At 48.0% G+C, this 17784-nt stretch overlaps 1 protein-coding gene across 3 annotated transcripts in view; it reads left to right on the plus strand.

The window, feature by feature from the left end:
• The window catches only part of Arhgef18 (Rho/Rac guanine nucleotide exchange factor 18), a 102075-nt gene that overhangs the window by 53405 nt on the left and 30886 nt on the right, over positions 1-17784 (plus strand). Inside the window, exons 1-2 of one of the 3 annotated variants that reach the window (XM_037198402.1) lie at positions 15616-15859; positions 16515-16613. The exons of the other annotated variants lie outside the window; for them this stretch is intronic. Coding sequence (XP_037054297.1) covers positions 16607-16613 — 7 coding nt within the window. The 5' untranslated portion in view covers positions 15616-15859; positions 16515-16606. Of the gene's footprint in view, positions 1-15615; positions 15860-16514; positions 16614-17784 lie in introns of those variants that run through there. 3 annotated transcript variants of the gene reach the window in all.

Below are 17784 nucleotides of genomic sequence, written 5' to 3' on the forward strand. Positions count from 1 at the left end.
TTGGCTGCCACACACTTTGCCATGGTATCCCATGTCACCATAGAGCTGAGCGAGCATGAAACTGGAAGATGAAATAGACCTACCCCCTTTTAAATTGATTTTCTCAAGTGTTTTGTAACAACAACATGAAACCCTTGAGCATAATTTTGGAATTCAAGCATAATTTAGAAAAATGCTTTATTAGACCGAGTGGTATGGCTTAGAGGTTCTGTTAGAACCCACCAATGAGAGGTTTGGAGGTATGGCTCAGTGGGAGAGCATCAGTCTAGAATCCACCAGTGAGGGGCTGGGGGCGTGGCTCAGTGGGAGAGCATCAGTCTAGAACCCACCAGTGAGGGGCTGGGGGCGTGGCTCAGTGGGAGAGCATCAGTCTAGAACCCACCAGTGAGGGGCTGGGGGCGTGGCTCAGTGGGAGAGCATCAGTCTAGAACCCACCAATGAGATTTGCAGGCGTGGCTCTGTGGCTCCGCCCTTGCCTAGTCTTCTAGGCTGAGTGTGACTCAGAAGTATTCTTGTCACTACCATAAAACTTTGAAGTTAAAGTTATTAAGAACAATAAGTGCAGGCTGGGAACGAGCTTTAGTGTTAAAACATTTGTTCACATTGGTGAGGCCCTGGGATCTGTGCACAGAATGTGCAAAAAGAAATGATTTTCCTTTTTTAAAGCAGGAAGGGCTGGAGAGATGGCTCTGTGGTTAGGAGCATATACTGTCCTTGCAGATGACCCGAGTCAAGTTCCCAGCACCTATGATTAGAAGCTCACAACTGCCTGGAACTCCAACTCCAGGCGATCCCCACACGCCTCTGCAGGCACCAGCATTTGACATATACATACCCACACTTTCATACACATACACATAATAAAAATCGGGGCTGGAGAGATGGCTCAATGGTTAAGAGCACTGACTGTTCTTCCAGAGGACCTGGGTTCAAGTCCCAGCACCCACATGGCAGCTCACAACTGTCTGTAACTCCAAGATCTGACACAACACCCTCACACAGTCTATATACATGCAGCAAAACACCAATGCAAATAAAATAAAAATAAATAAATTATAAAAAAAAATAATCTCTTTAAAGAGTTTGTGTAGGCAGTAGGCAAGACTGAGTCAACAAGAAGAGATCTGGCCACCTGCATCCAGCCTTTCTACCTGTTTCTCTTTACCCCACATCTGTGCGTCACAGAAATGCTGGTTGAGGAAACCAACATGACTTATTAGATCAACAAGTTTGTTGGGGGACAGGGGTTGGCCAGCCAGGGTGCCAAGTGTTCAAGGGGCTGCTGGCTGTTTACAGCATCGGCAACTGTATTAGTGTGGAAGTGCTTTGTGGGCTGAGCGAATGGCTTTCTCCCATTCCTTTTTTATCCGGCTGGGACCCTTAGCCTGTGGGACGCCGCTGCCCACGGTCAGGGCCAGTGCTCTACACTTAGCTAGTCCACTCAGGAGGCAGACAAATCTTGGCTTGCTGGTTTGGGTACTTCTCCTGACAATCACATTAACAATCAGGATTAGCCTGGACAAGGGCAGGGGTGCTGGGGGCGGGGGGAGAAGAGCACTTGCCGAACAAGCTAAGGACCTGTGTTTGAGTCCACAGCACCCATGGAGAAAGCCAGGTGCGCTGAGTGCACACTCTTACAATACCAGCACTTTGCAGGGTGGAGACAGGAGGATTGCTGGGGTCTTGTGGGCCTTTTCCTGCACACACAGGCACACATGAACACATACCACACACATACATACCCCTCACATGCGCACACTAGACAATAAAATAATGACTAAACAGCAGAACATTAAATAAAAGTGAAAATCTGAGTTAGGTTAAGATAATAAAACAGAAGAAAAGCCCTTACCTAACATGCAAAAGGCCCTGTGTTCAGTCCCTAGCAGAGAAATCTAAAGCCCACCACAGATAATAACCCTTGAGGTAGCAGTGGTCCTTAAATACAGACAGGTGTACCTGGACGCCTGCAGCCCCCACCAGTGTCCTTCAGCTCAGGGACGTGATGGCCTGTGTGCTGGCCCTGAGAGGCTGGTGCCATACAGGAGAGCTTCCTTGCCGCCTTCAAGGTCAGGGTCCTTGTGATAACATCCGGTTTTCAGCATTGTGCTGGGGCTGGCTTGCAGATGAGCCAGGAAGGGCCTGGCAACATGGCTCAGCACTCAGGGTGCGTGCCACCAAGCCTGACTCCCCGAGTTCAACCCCTTCCATGGGACAGAAACCTCCACATAGCACAGTGGCGTGTGTCCGCTCCCACAAAGTAGATTTCAAAGTGTAATAAGAAAAAAAAAAAATTAGAGAAAGCAGAGCTGTTAAGAGCTAAGCTCACTTACTACTCTGTCAGAGAGCCCAGGTTTGGTTATCAGCACCTATGGTGCAGCCCACAACCAGCTCCCGGCACCAGGCATGCATGCAATGTACATACACACATACAGGCAAACAGCCATACTCATAGAATAAAAGTGAATACCGAGAGACTCCAAGCTTTGATTATCCATGCTCTGTTCCTTACCTGCCACTCAAGTAGAGAAGGGCTTTCAGACATCGTTCCAGATGTCTTCTTTCACATGTTAACCTTGAAGTCACTTTCTCCAGTTCTTATTTCCAAGTCAGCACCATGCTCAGAAGAAGTCTGTTAACAGCAGAGCTTGCCAGCAGGCCACCAAAAAGGCCTTGTCGTGGGCCAAGTGACCAGGACGGCCCTAGAGTCCATTCATCAGTAGAAGGCAGACTACTTGGGCTTGAGGGTGCAAGAAGAGGCAACATCTGCCCCGTGGTCACCCCAGCCTGGGAGCTCATGCTTCTGACATAGTGAGGCCCACATAGTTGGGAGGAAGTCCCAGAAAAACATCAGGAAAGTAAGAAAAAAAAATTAGAAGGCTGACCCCTTGTTGTGATGTTGCCACTAGGTTGAGATCAGCCTGGACTACACAGTGAGATCCAGTCAGTGAGATAGAATGCAGACAATGGAATCTCCAGAGTGGGAAATCATTTCACAGGTACTAAGGTTGGGTCCAGGTTCCCCACAGTGGGAGGAGCAGATGTCCTCAGCACTCTACAGTGCTTAGTAGATGTCTGCAGAATAAATCCTGAAGGTCTGCAGCCCAGCGCCTCATCCTCACTGTGTGACCACAGAGAGCGGCCTTCTCTCTGGATGCTTCCTGAACCCAGATAACTGACTGAGAGGCAGACAAGACTAAGATAGGAAGACTCGGCTGTCTGAGCGTGAGTCCGGAGGGGCTGTCATGCACCAGCTCACCTTCTCCGGGAACTGCCTGGCTCTTAGCCCCTTTGGCCAGAGTTCCTACTAACGATCTTCCCCCAAAAGAATCCAAAGCATCGTATTTCACGGGGCTGGGGTTGCAGCTGGGGATGCAGGAAGCCGAGCGCCACCACATACCTGTCACCCCAGCACTTGAGGGTGGAGGTAGGAAGATCCCAAGTTTAAGGTTATCCTGACTGCGTAGTGAGGTTGAGGCTGGACTGTGCTGCTGTCTGAGGTAAAAAGTGAATCAAATTCAGCACTTGGGGTGCCTGTCTGTCACGTATCTATAAATAGCCACATGTTACTCAGTGACGGGGACATGTTCTGAGAAATGAATTAGACTAACACACCGTCATCACCACGTGAGCACCAGGTGTGTGCTTACAGAAACTAAGATGGCTGCAACGTCACTAGATATCTGTGGAGCCACTGTCTGGGATACTGTCACTGACTAAATCGTCATCACACAACGGTGGACCACACATGACATCAGCTCTACTTCTGTGTAATAAACAGCTTTGCAGCTCTTGCTTACAGTGATGTGTATGGCTTCCTGGCACTCAGTGTTAACGTGGAGGGCAGGCCACAGACACATTCACTGTGTTCTGTATTCACTGAGAGTACCCTCCTGTGTCAGGTCAGACGGTGTGAAGTGGTCTTCACGGGGTGGAAGTGTTGGTTCATGCCTGTAACCCTAGCCCTGGGCAGGGGGTGGCAGCAGGGCAAGAGGCAGCCATCCATCTGCAAGTTCAAGACCAGCCTGTACTACATAACAACACCTTATCTCAAACTACAAAATGGGCCAGCAAGATGGCTCAGTGGACTTGCTTGCCACCAAGTTTAATGGCCTGAGTTTGATCCCCGGGACCCACATAGTGGAAAGACAGACCTGATTCCTGCACGTTGTCCTCTGACGTGCACGTGTGAACGTCACACACACAAAACAGAAGAGTGCTTTGAGTCCTCTCCCCACGTCCCATTTCCAACTTCTGGTTTGGAGTCAGCGCCTCGGCTTGGCGTCTTCTGTAGCTTTCAGTAAAGCCTTGCTTTGCTCTCACCCAGCCTCAGTTAAAGCAGGACTTTGGGCAGGGACTAGGCACCCCTAGTAGATGTGCTCACTCAGTACGTGTGAGTCGCCCAACTGCCCAGAGTGATGGGCTCAGCATGCAAGCCCATCATCCCAGCACTCGAGGAGGCTGAAGGAAGACGGTCGTGGATTTGAAGCCAGCCTCGGCCATGTAGTAGGCCATGTCCTCAAAAGGATGGATGGACGAACGGATGGACGGACAGACAGATAGGATAGTCGGATAGGAATAGACAGACAAGCCCATGCTGAGATGTGGCTTAGTGGTATAATGCTTGCCGGAGGTCCTTGGTCTAATTCCCAACACTGCAAAAAATACAGGAAAAAGTATGTAAAATACATCGTGAAGTCCCCAGTGAAGTAGAGTCTCATCAGCTTGGAGCTCGCACGCAGTCCGCTTGTCTCTGTGCTACCACACCTTACCTTCTTACTGGCATTCTGGACATCGAACCCGGGTCCTTGTGCTCGCATAGGAAGCACTTTGCTACCGTAACTGCTTACCTGGCCCCCTTCTTAGAGGTTTTAAACCTTTGTTTGGTGAGTTTTTTAGACAGGATCTGTTTAGCCCAGGCTGGCCTCAAACTCCATATATAGTGAAGATCATCTTGAGCTATGATCTTGCCTCAACCTCCTTACCTTATTTATTTTAATTTGGATTTTTTTTTTTAACCCTTTGAAACAAAGTCTCACTAAGTTGCCCAGACTGTCCTTGAACTTGCAGTTCTCATACCTCAGCCTCCTGAGTAGCTGGGGTGACAGGACTGTTTTACTAGGTATAACTACAACTTAAAAAATTTATTATATTTATTTATTTGTGTGGGGGAGGGGGGCATTTGTGCCACAGCCCGCATGTGGAGGTCAGAGGGCAACTTGTAGGAGTCAGTTCTCTCCTACTGTGTGGGTCCCCAGGATTGAAGCCCAGTAGTCAGGCCTGGTATTAGGTTTCTTTACCTACTGAGCCTCTCATCAGCCCCACAGATTTTTTTTTAATGTTGTTTATTGAGTTTGGTGTGTGGTTTGGGGGAGCATATACATTTTGTTGCAATTACTGAGAGTATAGTTGGCTCTTGGAGGAACTGGTCCCAGGACTCTCTCCCTGGACACTCGAGTTCCTTAGATGTCACGGTGTAGTATTTATTCACATAGGTTCTACACAGATCCTTCTACAGACTGCGTTAGCATTCTTGTGTGCACACACAAAGGCTAAGTTCAGCATCTTGTTGAAAGGTCTCAGATGCAGGTCCAAGAAGGACACTGAGATGGAGTGTTGTGTGTAAGAAGGCTATTAGAAGAGTTATTGACAGACAGCAGCGTGGTGCGGTCTCTTAGGAGAGACTGCATGGTGGAGGCTTTGGGAGGAAATTGGTTCCCCTCTCTGCTTCCCCCATAGCAGAAGTGGGAGTCTCATACCTTTCTGAGGGGGAGGTTTTCAGCCTCAGCCTGCAACAGGAGCTCCGATTCCCTGGGAGGGGACAGGGAAGGGGTAAGATGCTGAACGTGTAGCCACCAGTACCCACTTTGATGTAAACTCACTTCCCCAGGTGAGAAACCCCGGCACCGTGAAGTCTGTTAGCCATCAGTTCACAGACAATATCTCCGGGGTGCCCATGGGTGTCAGAGAGAGGAAAAGCTGCCTCGGACAGATGCTGTGGCCTGAGCAGCAGTCTGGGCCATTCTTACTCAGGTGCCTTCCTCAGTCACCATCTCCCCAGACTCTCCCGTAGATTTTATTCTGTAGCTGATGTCTAACCCCTGATACAGTGTGAATGCCACATGCATAGTTGTTACAACATGCTGGGGATGGTGACCAGAATGAAGGTCACACAGGACTGGCCAGAAACAGGTCTCTGGGCAAGCATGAGGCCCTGAGTTCCGATCCCTGGTACCTGTGGGAAAAGCCAGATGCAGTGGAACACATCTTTAATCCCAGCACTCCCACAGTGAAGTGGGAGGTAGAGACAGGAGGATAACCCTGAAGCTTGAAGGCCAGTGTGCCACATACACACACACATACACATAAATAAAAATAAAAATATAAGCCTTAAAAAATTAAATACAAGCCGGGCGGTGGTGGCGCACACCTTTAATCCCAGCACTTGGGAGGCAGAGCCAGGTGAGTTCGAGGCCAGCCTGGGCTACAGAGTGAGTTCCAGGAAAGGCGCCAAAGCTACACAGAGAAACCCTGTCTCGGGAAAAAAAAAAATTAAAAACATTTTCCCCAAAAATTAAACAAAAATTAATTACAGAAGCAGTTTGCCCCCAGTATTTTCTATCCCACATCCCTGGTCTGTGGGCTGCACAGTCTGCAGCCGTGGACGGTGACTGTCCTGGGTTAGGGAGAATAGCCCTTCTGACTCATACTTACCTTCCAAGCTACAAGATGTCCTTTTAATTTTGCTGTGTCCCCTGAGGTGTGGGCTAAGCAGGTTGTCTCCCCACCCGTGTACTTTATTCTTTTTCATGCTGTCTTGCTGTGCAGCATGAGAACGAGGCAGGGCAGAGAAATCAATGAGTTCCCGCTTCCATCGATCCAGTCGCTCCGCAGGCGGCAGAGACGGCAGGAACTGTGAATTGCAAACTTCACTTTGCATCCGATTTTGCTCTTAATTGTCTCTTGACAACTTGAGCTAGCGCAAGCCAACACCTGCTAGAATTCTCCAGAGCCAGGGAGCACTTTCAGCCTGTAACGGGAATCTTCCCCAAAGAGCAGGCGACAGAACAGGACATCAGGGCTGCCTCTGTGTGGAGGGACCAGCTCTGTGGTTTTCCAACTCTCTCTCTCCTCTCTTTCTCTCTCCTTCTCTCTCTGTCTCTCTCCTGCTCAAGGGTGGCCCTTTCACTGAAAACTGTGGACACTTCCATTCCAGGGCTCAGCTTCCTTGGACAGATGTTAATGGTCAGAGTGACATGAGAGGCATCAGCAGGCCTGGCGAGATTACTGAGACCTACAGGGTGGAGGAGATAAGTGTTCCATAATTGCTGCTTTAAGATGCACATTGCCAGAGCTGAGAGTGTGTCAGTGGACGGCACTTGCCCGGCCACACTGGACTCCATCCCAGCACCAGCATGGCCTTTTCTTCCCCACAGAACAGAAGAGTTGATAGTTTTCTCGATTTTTCTTTCTTTTTCATTTACATTTTTATTGTATTTATTATTGTGGGGAGGTGGTGCACAGGCCATATTGGGCATGTGGAGGTCAGAGGACAACTTGCAGGAGTCTGTTCTCTCTCCACCATGTGGATGCTGGGAATCAGACTCAGGTCCTTGGGGTTGACTGCGGCACCTTACCTGCTCTGGGGCTTGTTTTTATGTTCTGTGTTTGTATGTTCATTTGTGGCATTTTTCGCACTGTAGCCCAGACTAGCCTTAAACCTGTGGCAATCCTCCTGCCTCTCACCCTCCCAAGTGCTAACATTACAGATATGAGCCATCATGCTTCATTTCAAAAATTGGTTAATTCTAGATAGAATCTGTGTTCACTTAGATTATACATTAAAGTCAAAAACTGATGAAGACCACTAGATGTTTCATACTGGACTTCCTTTGAAAGTAGTATCTACAAGGAATAAACTATTTGATTGCATACGGCATGCATGTACGTAGGCCAGAGGCTACCCGGTATCCTGCTCTATCACTAGCCACCATATTCTCTTGGCAGGGTCTCCCACTGAACCTGGAGCTGGGCTGGCGGCCCTCTAGAGATCTCGTGTCTCTACCTCCTGTAGCACCAGGGTTGAAAGCACATGTGTGACCACACCCAGCATTTTATATGGTCCTTTAGATCCAAACTCAGGTTTTCCTTCTTCCACAGCAGGGACTCTCACCCACTAAACTCTCTGTCCCCTCGATTTGGCTTTTCTTTTGCTTTTTTATTTTGTAGATCCTCACAGGTTTGGGTGTGATTCAGCAGGTGTGCCCAAAGACTGTTCCGTCTCCATGACCCACGTCGTAGAATGAGAGAGCTGACTCCCTCAGGTTGTCCACATGAGTTCTGTCTGCCCCCACTACCAAACACAGAAACCACACACAAAATCATAACTGTGAAAGAACTTTTTTCCTAAAGAAAAATGTAGCCAGGAATGACAGCACACACCTTAATCCCATTTACCCAGAAGGAAGAGGCAGGCACAGCTGTGAGTTTAAGGCCAGCCTGGTCTTCATAGTGAATCTCTAGCTAACCAAGGATACATAATAGTGAGAACCAACCCCCCATCTCAAAAAGGAAAAGAGGGGGGTAAAAGAAAATTAGAGATAGTCTTTTGTAGCCAAGCTAGCCTTGCTACTACCTATGTAGACAAAGGTAACTTTTTAACTCCTGATTCTCCTGCCTCTATCTCCCAAGTTCCAGGATTACAGGTGTGCACCACCTGTAGATGTGGCTGGGTTACAGGTGTGGTGTGCACCACCTGTAGATGGGGCTGGGTTACAGGTGTGCACCACCTGTAGATGGGGCTGGGTTACAGGTGTGCACCACCTGTAGGTGGGGCTGAGCCTCAAGCATGCTATGTAATCAGTTGACACCATGAACTGGGTCTCCATCCTTGGAGAAATTGTGAGGGGCAGAGTCATAAGGTGGCCATAGCTGCACAGTAGGTCCTGAGAGCCTGGCCCTCACAGCACAGGCTGTTTGCTCCGGTAAATTCTGTGGGTGAGATCCATGACATGTGTCATGCAAACCCAAGGCCTCCATCTTGTTCAGGAAACTGCTGTTAAGTACAAAAGCCTCAAACAGGGCTTAAAAAATCATCTTGAAGCTTATGGTTCAGCAATTAAGAGCACTGGTTGTTCTTCTAGATGACCCAGGTTCAATTCCTAGCACTCACATGGTGGTTCATAGCCATCTCCAGTCCCATGGTATCTGATGGTATCTTCTGGCCTCTTTGGGTACCAGGCATGCACATAGTACACAGGCAAAACATCCATACACATATGTTTGAGAAAAGAAAAAGGAAAAAAAAATCCTTGTGGCCAGTGAACTGGCTCAGCAGGTAAAGGTCAGGACAGCTCTCCAGGACCCACCTGGTACAAGGAAAGACCTAACTCCATCACTTGTCTCCTGACCTCCTCACGCATGTATGGTATGTGCACAGACACACACTAAATACAAATTGTAAATCATCTTGAAAACAGCCTGCTGTCTCTTACAGAGAACGAGTGGGTTTTCTTATCCCCTGTGTACAAAGAACTTTTCCCACTCCACTGTTGGCTCCACCTCTCTGGGCCCCTTGCAGAAACAGCTTTGTGTCATACAAGTGCTCCAGCCACCAGGTGCCTGCAGATCAATCCCAGCTCTTGGCAGGGACGACAGACAGTGCTAATTGAGCTCCAGAGTGACAAGTTTCCCCTCCCAGTGCTGCAGATCAAGCCCAGGACTTTATGAATACTCGGCAAGCACCCTGCAGGTCCACATCAGTTCTTTTCGCCTTTTCAGAAGGGGTCTCCAGTTTGCTCTTTAGCTCATGATGACCTTGAACTCGTGATCCACTTTCCTCCTCCACCTCCTCAGTGGGGGTGGATTACAGGCAGGTGCCACCATGCTGGGTTACTCAACCGTGAGGATTGAACTAGGGTTTCTTGCATGCTAGGCAAGCATTATACCAATGAGCAACATCCCCAGCCCCCAAATTGCCTTTTATGGCTTCACGGATAGTGTGGGTCAGCAGCAGGCTAAATTTCCATGTGTGGCCAGGTCCAAGCCCCACCCACTGCCCTTCCTTCCCACCATGGCTATCTTCTTTAGAAAAACAGGCACTGGGAGGTATTCTCCTGTCTCAAAGCCAAGAGCAGAATGACAATGCAGAGGGAATGGTAATCTTCAAATCAGAAAGATGGCGTCTTCCACACAGCTATGTGTGTGTTTGCCTAGCAGTTTTATTGAGGCACAGTTCACATAGCTACCACCCCAGTCGCTCAGGTAAGCATGTTTACGGTGACCATAATCAATTCGAACTCCCAAAGGAGGGTTGGGAATGTACTGCAATCGGTAGAGCACTTCCTTAGCATCCACCAAGCCCTGGATTCCATCCCCAGCAGCACAAACTGATCCCAGCCCTGGGGAGGTGGAGGCAGGAGGATCAGTGAGTTCAAGGTCAGCCTCAGCTACATAGCAAGTTTGATACCACCCCCTTCAAGATCAGAAGGAAATGTAACTTCCCAAAGAAAATTCCCAAACTCACTAGTCCATTCCCGGTTACGCTCCTGTCCCTCGCCCAGCTCCCAGCAGCTATTACATCTCCTTTCTTCCTCGACGGACCTTGCCCAGCCTGGACATTTCCTGTCAGTGGATTCGTGCAGACAGTTGTCTTTGGGGTTTGATTTCTAAATATTTGTTTTCATTATTTGTTAGGTTGGTGTGGGGACGTGTGCACCATGACACACGTAGGGAGCGGAGAAAACCGTGGGGCGTTTATTCTCTCCATCCACTTTGTCAAAGCAGGGTTTCTCCTGCTTCTGCCTCTGCTTTGTACTCCCAGCTAGCCGGACTGCAGGCTTCCACCTCCATCCTGCTGTGGGACGGTGGAAATGACAAACGCATCACGGCCATACTTTTGTTGAAGATTTATTTTAAATCATGTGAAAGTGTGAGGATGTGTGTACATGCATTTGTGTGCCTGAGGAGGCCAGAGGTCTCCAGATGCCCTGGAGCTGGAATTAGGATAGTTGTGAGCTACCCAGTGTGGGTGCTGGGAACCAAATTCAGGTCCTTTGCAAGATGAGTGCATGTTCTTGACCACTGGGCTGTCTCCAGCCCCAGGTTCAGCTTGTTTTACACTCTGGTTGTCAGGCTTACACATCACTCACTTTTCCCCCACTGAGCCTTTTGCTGGACCTGACCTGGACCTGACTTCCCTCTAGAGCCCGGCTGTGTTTCTTCAATAGCTGGGTAATATTTCCATAGCTACATTGCACCATGCTGGGGTCATCCACTGAACAGTAGGTTGGTAGATGATTGAGCAGTTTCCACTGCTGACTCCCACACACTGCATTGCTATGAACAGTCCCTATTGTGTTAACATACATATCCAAGAGTATGGTTACAGCGTGTGTGTGTGTGTGTGTGTGTGTGTGTGTGTGTGTGTGTGTCTGTCTGTCTGTCTGTCTGTCTATGTTTGTGCATGCAGAAGCCAGAGGTCAACATCCAGTACCTTCCTCAATCCCTTTCCACCTCATTTTTTTAAAGATTTATTTATTTTTATCTTATGTGTATGAGTGTTCGCCTCTATGTCTGTATGTGTACCATTTACAGACAGGAGCCTATGGAGGCCAGAAGAAGGTGTCAGATTCTCTGGAACTGGAGTTATAGATGGTTTCGTCTGTGTATCACATGTGCTCAGTGCCTATGGAGGCCAGAAGTAGGCATCAGACCCCCTCAGAGCTGGAGTTATGGATGGCTGTTGCCTATCATTTGGGTGAGAGAATCTAACCTGGGTTCTCTGGAAGAGCAGCTGGTCTCTTGACTGCTCTCCAGCCCCTCCATCGTGATTTTGAGATCCAGTCTCTCCCTAAACTTGAAGCTTATTGTTTTGCCTAGCCTAGCTGGCCAGCAAGCTCTTGCTGTCTTCACAAAGCAACATGAGTGTCTTAGGGTTTTCATTGCTGTGAAGAGACACTCCTATAAAGGAAACGTTTAATTGAGGTGCTTGCTTACAGTTTCAGAGGTTCAGTCCATTGTCATCATGGCAGGGAGCGTGGCAACATGCAGGCAGATGTGGTGCTGGAGCTGACAGTCCTTCCATCTTGACTCAGAGGCAACAGGAAGTCAGCTGATAGTCACACTGAGGGAAGCTTGATTGAAAGAGACCACAATGACACACTTCCTCCAACAAGGCCACACTTCCCAATAGTGCCACTCCCCTTTAGGGGCCATTTTCTTTCAAATCACCACAATGGGTTTCAGGGATGCGTGGTATAGTGATATATTGTGTACCCTAATAAAATTTGCCTGAAGATCAAAGAACAGAACCAGCCACTAGATTAAACATAGAAGCCAGGTAGTGGTGGCGGTGGCAGCGGTGGCGGCACACACCTTTAATCCTAGCACGCACTGGGGAGGCAGAAATCTGTCTGGATCTCTGTGAGTTCAAAGCCACCATGGACTACATGAGATTGACTCAGTCTAGGAGAGAAACAGAGCCAGGCAGTGGCAGCACACACCTTTAATCCCAGTACTTGGGAATCGCAGGCCTTTAATGGCAGGGCGGAGAAAGGTATATAAGGTGTGAGGAGACAGGAACTAAAGGCTTTTCGGGCTGAGGAGTCCTAGAGGTGAGACGTGACAGTGGCTGGTTCCTGTGTCTCTCTGGTGTTCAGGCAATTTTATTAGGGTACGCAGAATATCCCCACACGTGGCTTTCGCAAGAGTGCTGGTGATTTGCACTCAGTTCTCTTGCTTTCACAGCAAGTGCTCTTACCCCACTGTGCCATTTCCCAAGCAAGTTTACATTTTCCAAAGCACCACACAGCTTCCGTTCCACGTTATCTGTCTAGAGGAAGGGGGCCCGAGACCCATGGCTTCACATGTCCCAGCAGGCAGACCTCCAGGCCCATGAGCCCCTGGTATGTGAAGGGTGGCTTGGACCTGTTTGAATAAGGATGATAAGACACGCAAACAGGAAGGGACGGCCACGAAGGAAGTGTAGCTCCCAGTTGCCTAGAAACAGGCAGCACAGCACTGCATGCGGGGCCCACTGGGCTACCCTGGCTGGTCGAAGGCAGAGGGCGTGAAGGGGAAATGTAGACAGAATCTTCAAGGGTGGCTTCTGCTGGAAGGAACAAGAATGGATAGGGTTCAGATTGATAGGTGCCAATCATCTCAGCAGCCTTTAGGCCCTTACAGCAGCAGTTCTCAATCTGTGGGTCGAGACCCCTTGGGGGGGTCAAACAACCCCTTCACAGGGGTCACCTAAAACCATCAGAAAACACAGATGTTTACATTACAATTCATAGCAGTAGCAAAATTACAGTTATGAAGTAGCAACGAAAATAATTTTATGAGAATATTATTATAAATAATAAATAATTAATTCCTCACCATAACGTGAGGAATTATTCAAGGGTCAGAGCATTAGGAAGGTTGAGAACCACTGCCTTACAGCCTTGGACCTGCCTGGCTTTGGGATGATAGAGCAGATGGAATTGGCCTCTGTAGAGAACAGCTGGGAAAGAAGGTGCGTGGGAACCAGGCTATAATGGTGTCACTTAACTGAAAGGCTGAAGCAGGAGGATTGCCTTGAGTTCAAAGCCAACATGGAGTTTCAAGTCAGCCAGGACTACAGAGTGAGACTCTGTGTTAATGACTACTCTCATTGTTCTCAAAACACCAGACAGAAACAACCTAGAGAAGGGAGGCATCTTTGTTTCTGTTGCTGTGGTAAGCATCTTAGGGGAGAAAGGGTTAGATTCACCTTACAAGGTTGCGTCCCATCACTATGTCCTGGGAAGTCAAGGCGGAACTCCACACAGCTAGTCATATCACATCTGCAGTCAAGAGTGGAGAGAAATGAGTCGCAGGCAGACTCGCTGGCTGGCTGTGCTCTTACACAGGTCAGGATCCCTGCCTAGGGAATAGTATTGTTCGCATTAGGCTGGACCTTCCTGTGTCAATTAACTTAATTAAGATGATCCCCACCGACACAGGTCAGCCCAGTGTAGAAATTCCTCATTGAGACTCTTCCCTCGAAACTGTAGGTTGTGTTGAGTGGAGGATTAAAGCCAAGTATCGCGGAGGAGTTTGTTGTGGCTGAAGGAGCAGCAAGAGTATGAGGTAGGTTTTAGAGTGTGTGGATGATGCGTAGCCACATAGACCCTGTCTGTGGGTGTTGACTATGAATTGACTGCTTTCCGTATGAGAGAGATACAGATATCTTTATATTTTAAGTTTACGTTTATGTGTTGACTTATTTATTTGTGGGCACACATGCCACGCAACAGCATGCTGTGGAAGTCAAAGGACACATTTTGATGGTTGGTTCTTATTCCACCATGTGGGTTCAGGGGTCAAACTCAGGTCACCTTGCTCTGCAGCAAATGCCTTTGCTCAGTGAGCCATCTCATGGCTACATATCAATCTTTTATTGTCGCTAGGGGTTGGCTAGCCTTGGCATTTAAGAGGGATGGTCCCATCAGGATTTGTAAATCCCAAAGCATCAAAAACCTAGAATAAGCTAGGTGGTGGTGGTGCACGCCTTTGATCCCAGCACTCAGGAGGCAGGGGTGGTGGACCTGTGAGTTGGAGGCCAGCCTGGTCTCCAGAGTGAGTTCTAAGACAGTTGGGCTACATAAAGAAACCTCATCTCAAAAAACAGAGAGAGCCGGGCGGTGTTGGCGCACGCCTTTAATCCCAGCACTCGGGAGGGAGAGGCATGTGGATCTCTGTGAGTTTGAGGCCAGCCTAGTTTACAAAGTGAGTTCCAGGAAAGGCAAAAAACTGCACAGAGAAACCCTGTCTTGAAAAACCAAAAAAAAAAAAAAAAAAGAGAGAGAGAGAGAAAAGCATAATTCATATACCTGTTTAGGGCAGAGCTCCTGACTCATGATGTTCTTCCATGGCTACAAACATTACGAGGGAGTCAGTTTGGACCCACCCACCATAAGACACAAACACTTGGGACTGGAGAGCTAGCTCAGAGGTTTAGAGCAACGACTGCTCTTGAGAGGACCAGGATTTGGTTCTCAGCACCCATGTGTTGGCTCACAACCTTCTATAACTCCAGTTCCCGAGGGTCTGATAGCCTCTTCTGGCCTCTACAGGTACCAGGCATGAACTTGGTACATGATGCACACACAATGTGCACGCACTAATATGCATTTTTAAAAATACATTTTAAAAACACAAACACTTCACATTGCTTTTTAAATCATACAGAGAGCATTTAAGTGTGCTACAATACTTTTAGCATTGCTGATAGTTGTTGTTTGGGGGGGTGTTTGTGACAGGGTCTCCCTATGTAGTCCTGCCTGGCCGAGAATTTGCTGTGTCAACCAGGCTGGTCTTGAACTCAAAGATCTACCTGCCTCTGCTTTCTAAGTGCTGGGATTAAAGGAATGCACCACCACACTGTGCCCATGCTAGTGTTTGTTTTATTGGTTTTGTTTGCAGTGCTGCTGTACTGGGGAAACTGAGGTTTCCTTTTGGGTTCATAGACTCATTAGTAAAAGGATTTTAAAATGGACTTGGAAGGGAGATCAAAGACAATTTATTTTTAGGAAAATAGGGGCTGGAGAGATGGCTCTGGTTTAGACTGCGTGCTGCTCTTGGAGAGGACCTGAGTTCAGTTCCCAGTACACAATGATGAAGCTCTCAATGTCCTGTAACTCCAGCTCCAGGACAATGCTCTCTTCTGGTCTTCTTAGGTACCCACATGCATGTGTGTGTGCACACACACACAATCATCAGATCTTTAGAGTTTGAGGGGAAAACTACAGAGCAGATGAACCATAAACCTTGGCAGTTGACCTGAGGAGGAGGATGGAGAAGAGGAATAGAGAACAGCTTTCCTTTTGCAATGGAGGTCAGCAAGTCACGGCATGGTAGAGGGAGGTGGAGGGCATTAGAGAAAAACTGAAGAGGCCCAGAGCAACAGAGAAAGCATGCAGGGACTTTTGGCTGGTATCCCAAGGAAAAGGAACAAAATAGAAAATGGTTAACTTTTCTGAGGACTCAAAACCCTGCCAGCAGCTGCACAGAGGAGGGGCTCCCTGAAGGGATGAGCACATTATCTCATTAAGGAGACAATTAGCCTTTCTCTGGAGCATGAGCTCTGGCCAGGTGAGTGACAGGCAGAGCTGGATTAAGTCTTGAAAGAAGATAATAGTTTGTGATGTTTTGGGTGGCTTAGAATGCCAGGTCTCCTCTCAGGGCCAGAGGAAGAACTTAGATTCTATTTTATTTTGAACAGGCGGAAGTAGCTTTATCTTAATAGGGCTTTGATTTAAAAATTAAGAAGGGGCCGGGCGGTGGTGGCGTACACCTTTAATCCCAGCACTCGGGAGGCAGAGGCAGGCGGATCTCTGTGAGTTCGAGGCCAGCCTGGGCTACCAAGTGAGTTCCAGGAAAGGCGCAAAGCTACACAGAGAAACCCTGTCTCGAAAAACTAAAAAAAAAAAATAAAAAATTAAAAAAATAAATAAAAATTAAGAAGGGGTTTCCCTTTCTGGTGTTACCAGGGAAATAAGAGGTGGGATCCATCCTCAATGACCTCCAAGGCAACTGTTAATCCTTGTAACAAACAGCTAGGCATCAAACCAGGGCCTTGGACATGCCAGGTAAGCACTCTACCATCAAGCTATAACCCTAGCCTTTGGTTTTAGGGGTTTTTTTGGGTTGGTTGGTTGGTTGGTTGGTTTTAATATTTTTAACTGGTGGAGGGGAAGATTGTCTGTAAGGGCACATGTGTTTAGGTTAAGAGGACAACTTGTGCCGGGCATGGTGGAGGTAGAGGGAGGCAGATCTCTGTGAGTTCAAGGCTAGCCTGGCCTACAGAGTGAGATCCAGGACAGGTAGGCCTGTTACACAGAGAAACCATGTCTTGAAAAACAAAGAAAGAAAGAAAGAAAGAAAGAAAAAGAGGACAACTTGCAGGAGTCGGCTCTCTCTTCCTGCTATGTGGGTTCAGGGGAACGAGGGGACCAAATTGAGGTCATCAGGCAAAGGGTCTTTATCCACTGAGTTCTCTCACTAGCCCTTGTTAGTTTGTGTACTTTATGTGTGTATATGTGTGTGTGCACGGGTGCACAGGTACATGCTGGTGTATGTATATGTATGTGTGTGTGCTCACGTGTACAGGTACATGGTGGTGTTCAAGGAAGCCAGAAGAGTGTTTCAGATCTCTTGAAACTGGAATTACAGATGGTTGTGAACTGACATGTGGGTAATGGGAACTGAACCTGGATCTTCTGCAAGAACAAGCACTCCTAACCCTTTACCAGCCATCTCTCCAAGTCCTTTGGCTTTTTGTTTTTGAGATAGGCTGGCTTTAAACTCGTGATCCTCTGGTCTCATCCTCCCCAGTGTTCAGATTACAGGTGTATGTCCCCCAAGGGCCACCATAAACAATATTTATTAAAGTTCTGTGGAGCTGACCATTCCTAGATGGTGTTTATACTTCTCTGTCTTTTCTGAACAGCATGAAAGCAGAGTCTGTTCAACTTTGGGTCAGACCTTAGTTCGCAGGAACAGCTAGCCATGATAAGGGCCCCCACAGAGGCTGCCATTCAGGTTTCTCCCATGTTTGCCTGTTTAAATCATCGTTGCCTGGGTGGGGTTTGGTATGGTGTGCGCACAGCAGGAAATGCCCGCCCTGACCTGAGCCACTTCAATTATTATTTTTTATTTGTAAATGGGTATTTGTGTGTGGATGACATCCAAGTCGCCATCATCCACCATAATAATAACAATTGCTAGACACTTATTAACAGGAGACATCAGAACATCTGA

The sequence above is a fragment of the Peromyscus leucopus genome, chromosome 23 (assembly GCF_004664715.2).
Source record: "Peromyscus leucopus breed LL Stock chromosome 23, UCI_PerLeu_2.1, whole genome shotgun sequence".
NCBI classification, from domain to species: Eukaryota; Metazoa; Chordata; class Mammalia; order Rodentia; family Cricetidae; genus Peromyscus; species Peromyscus leucopus.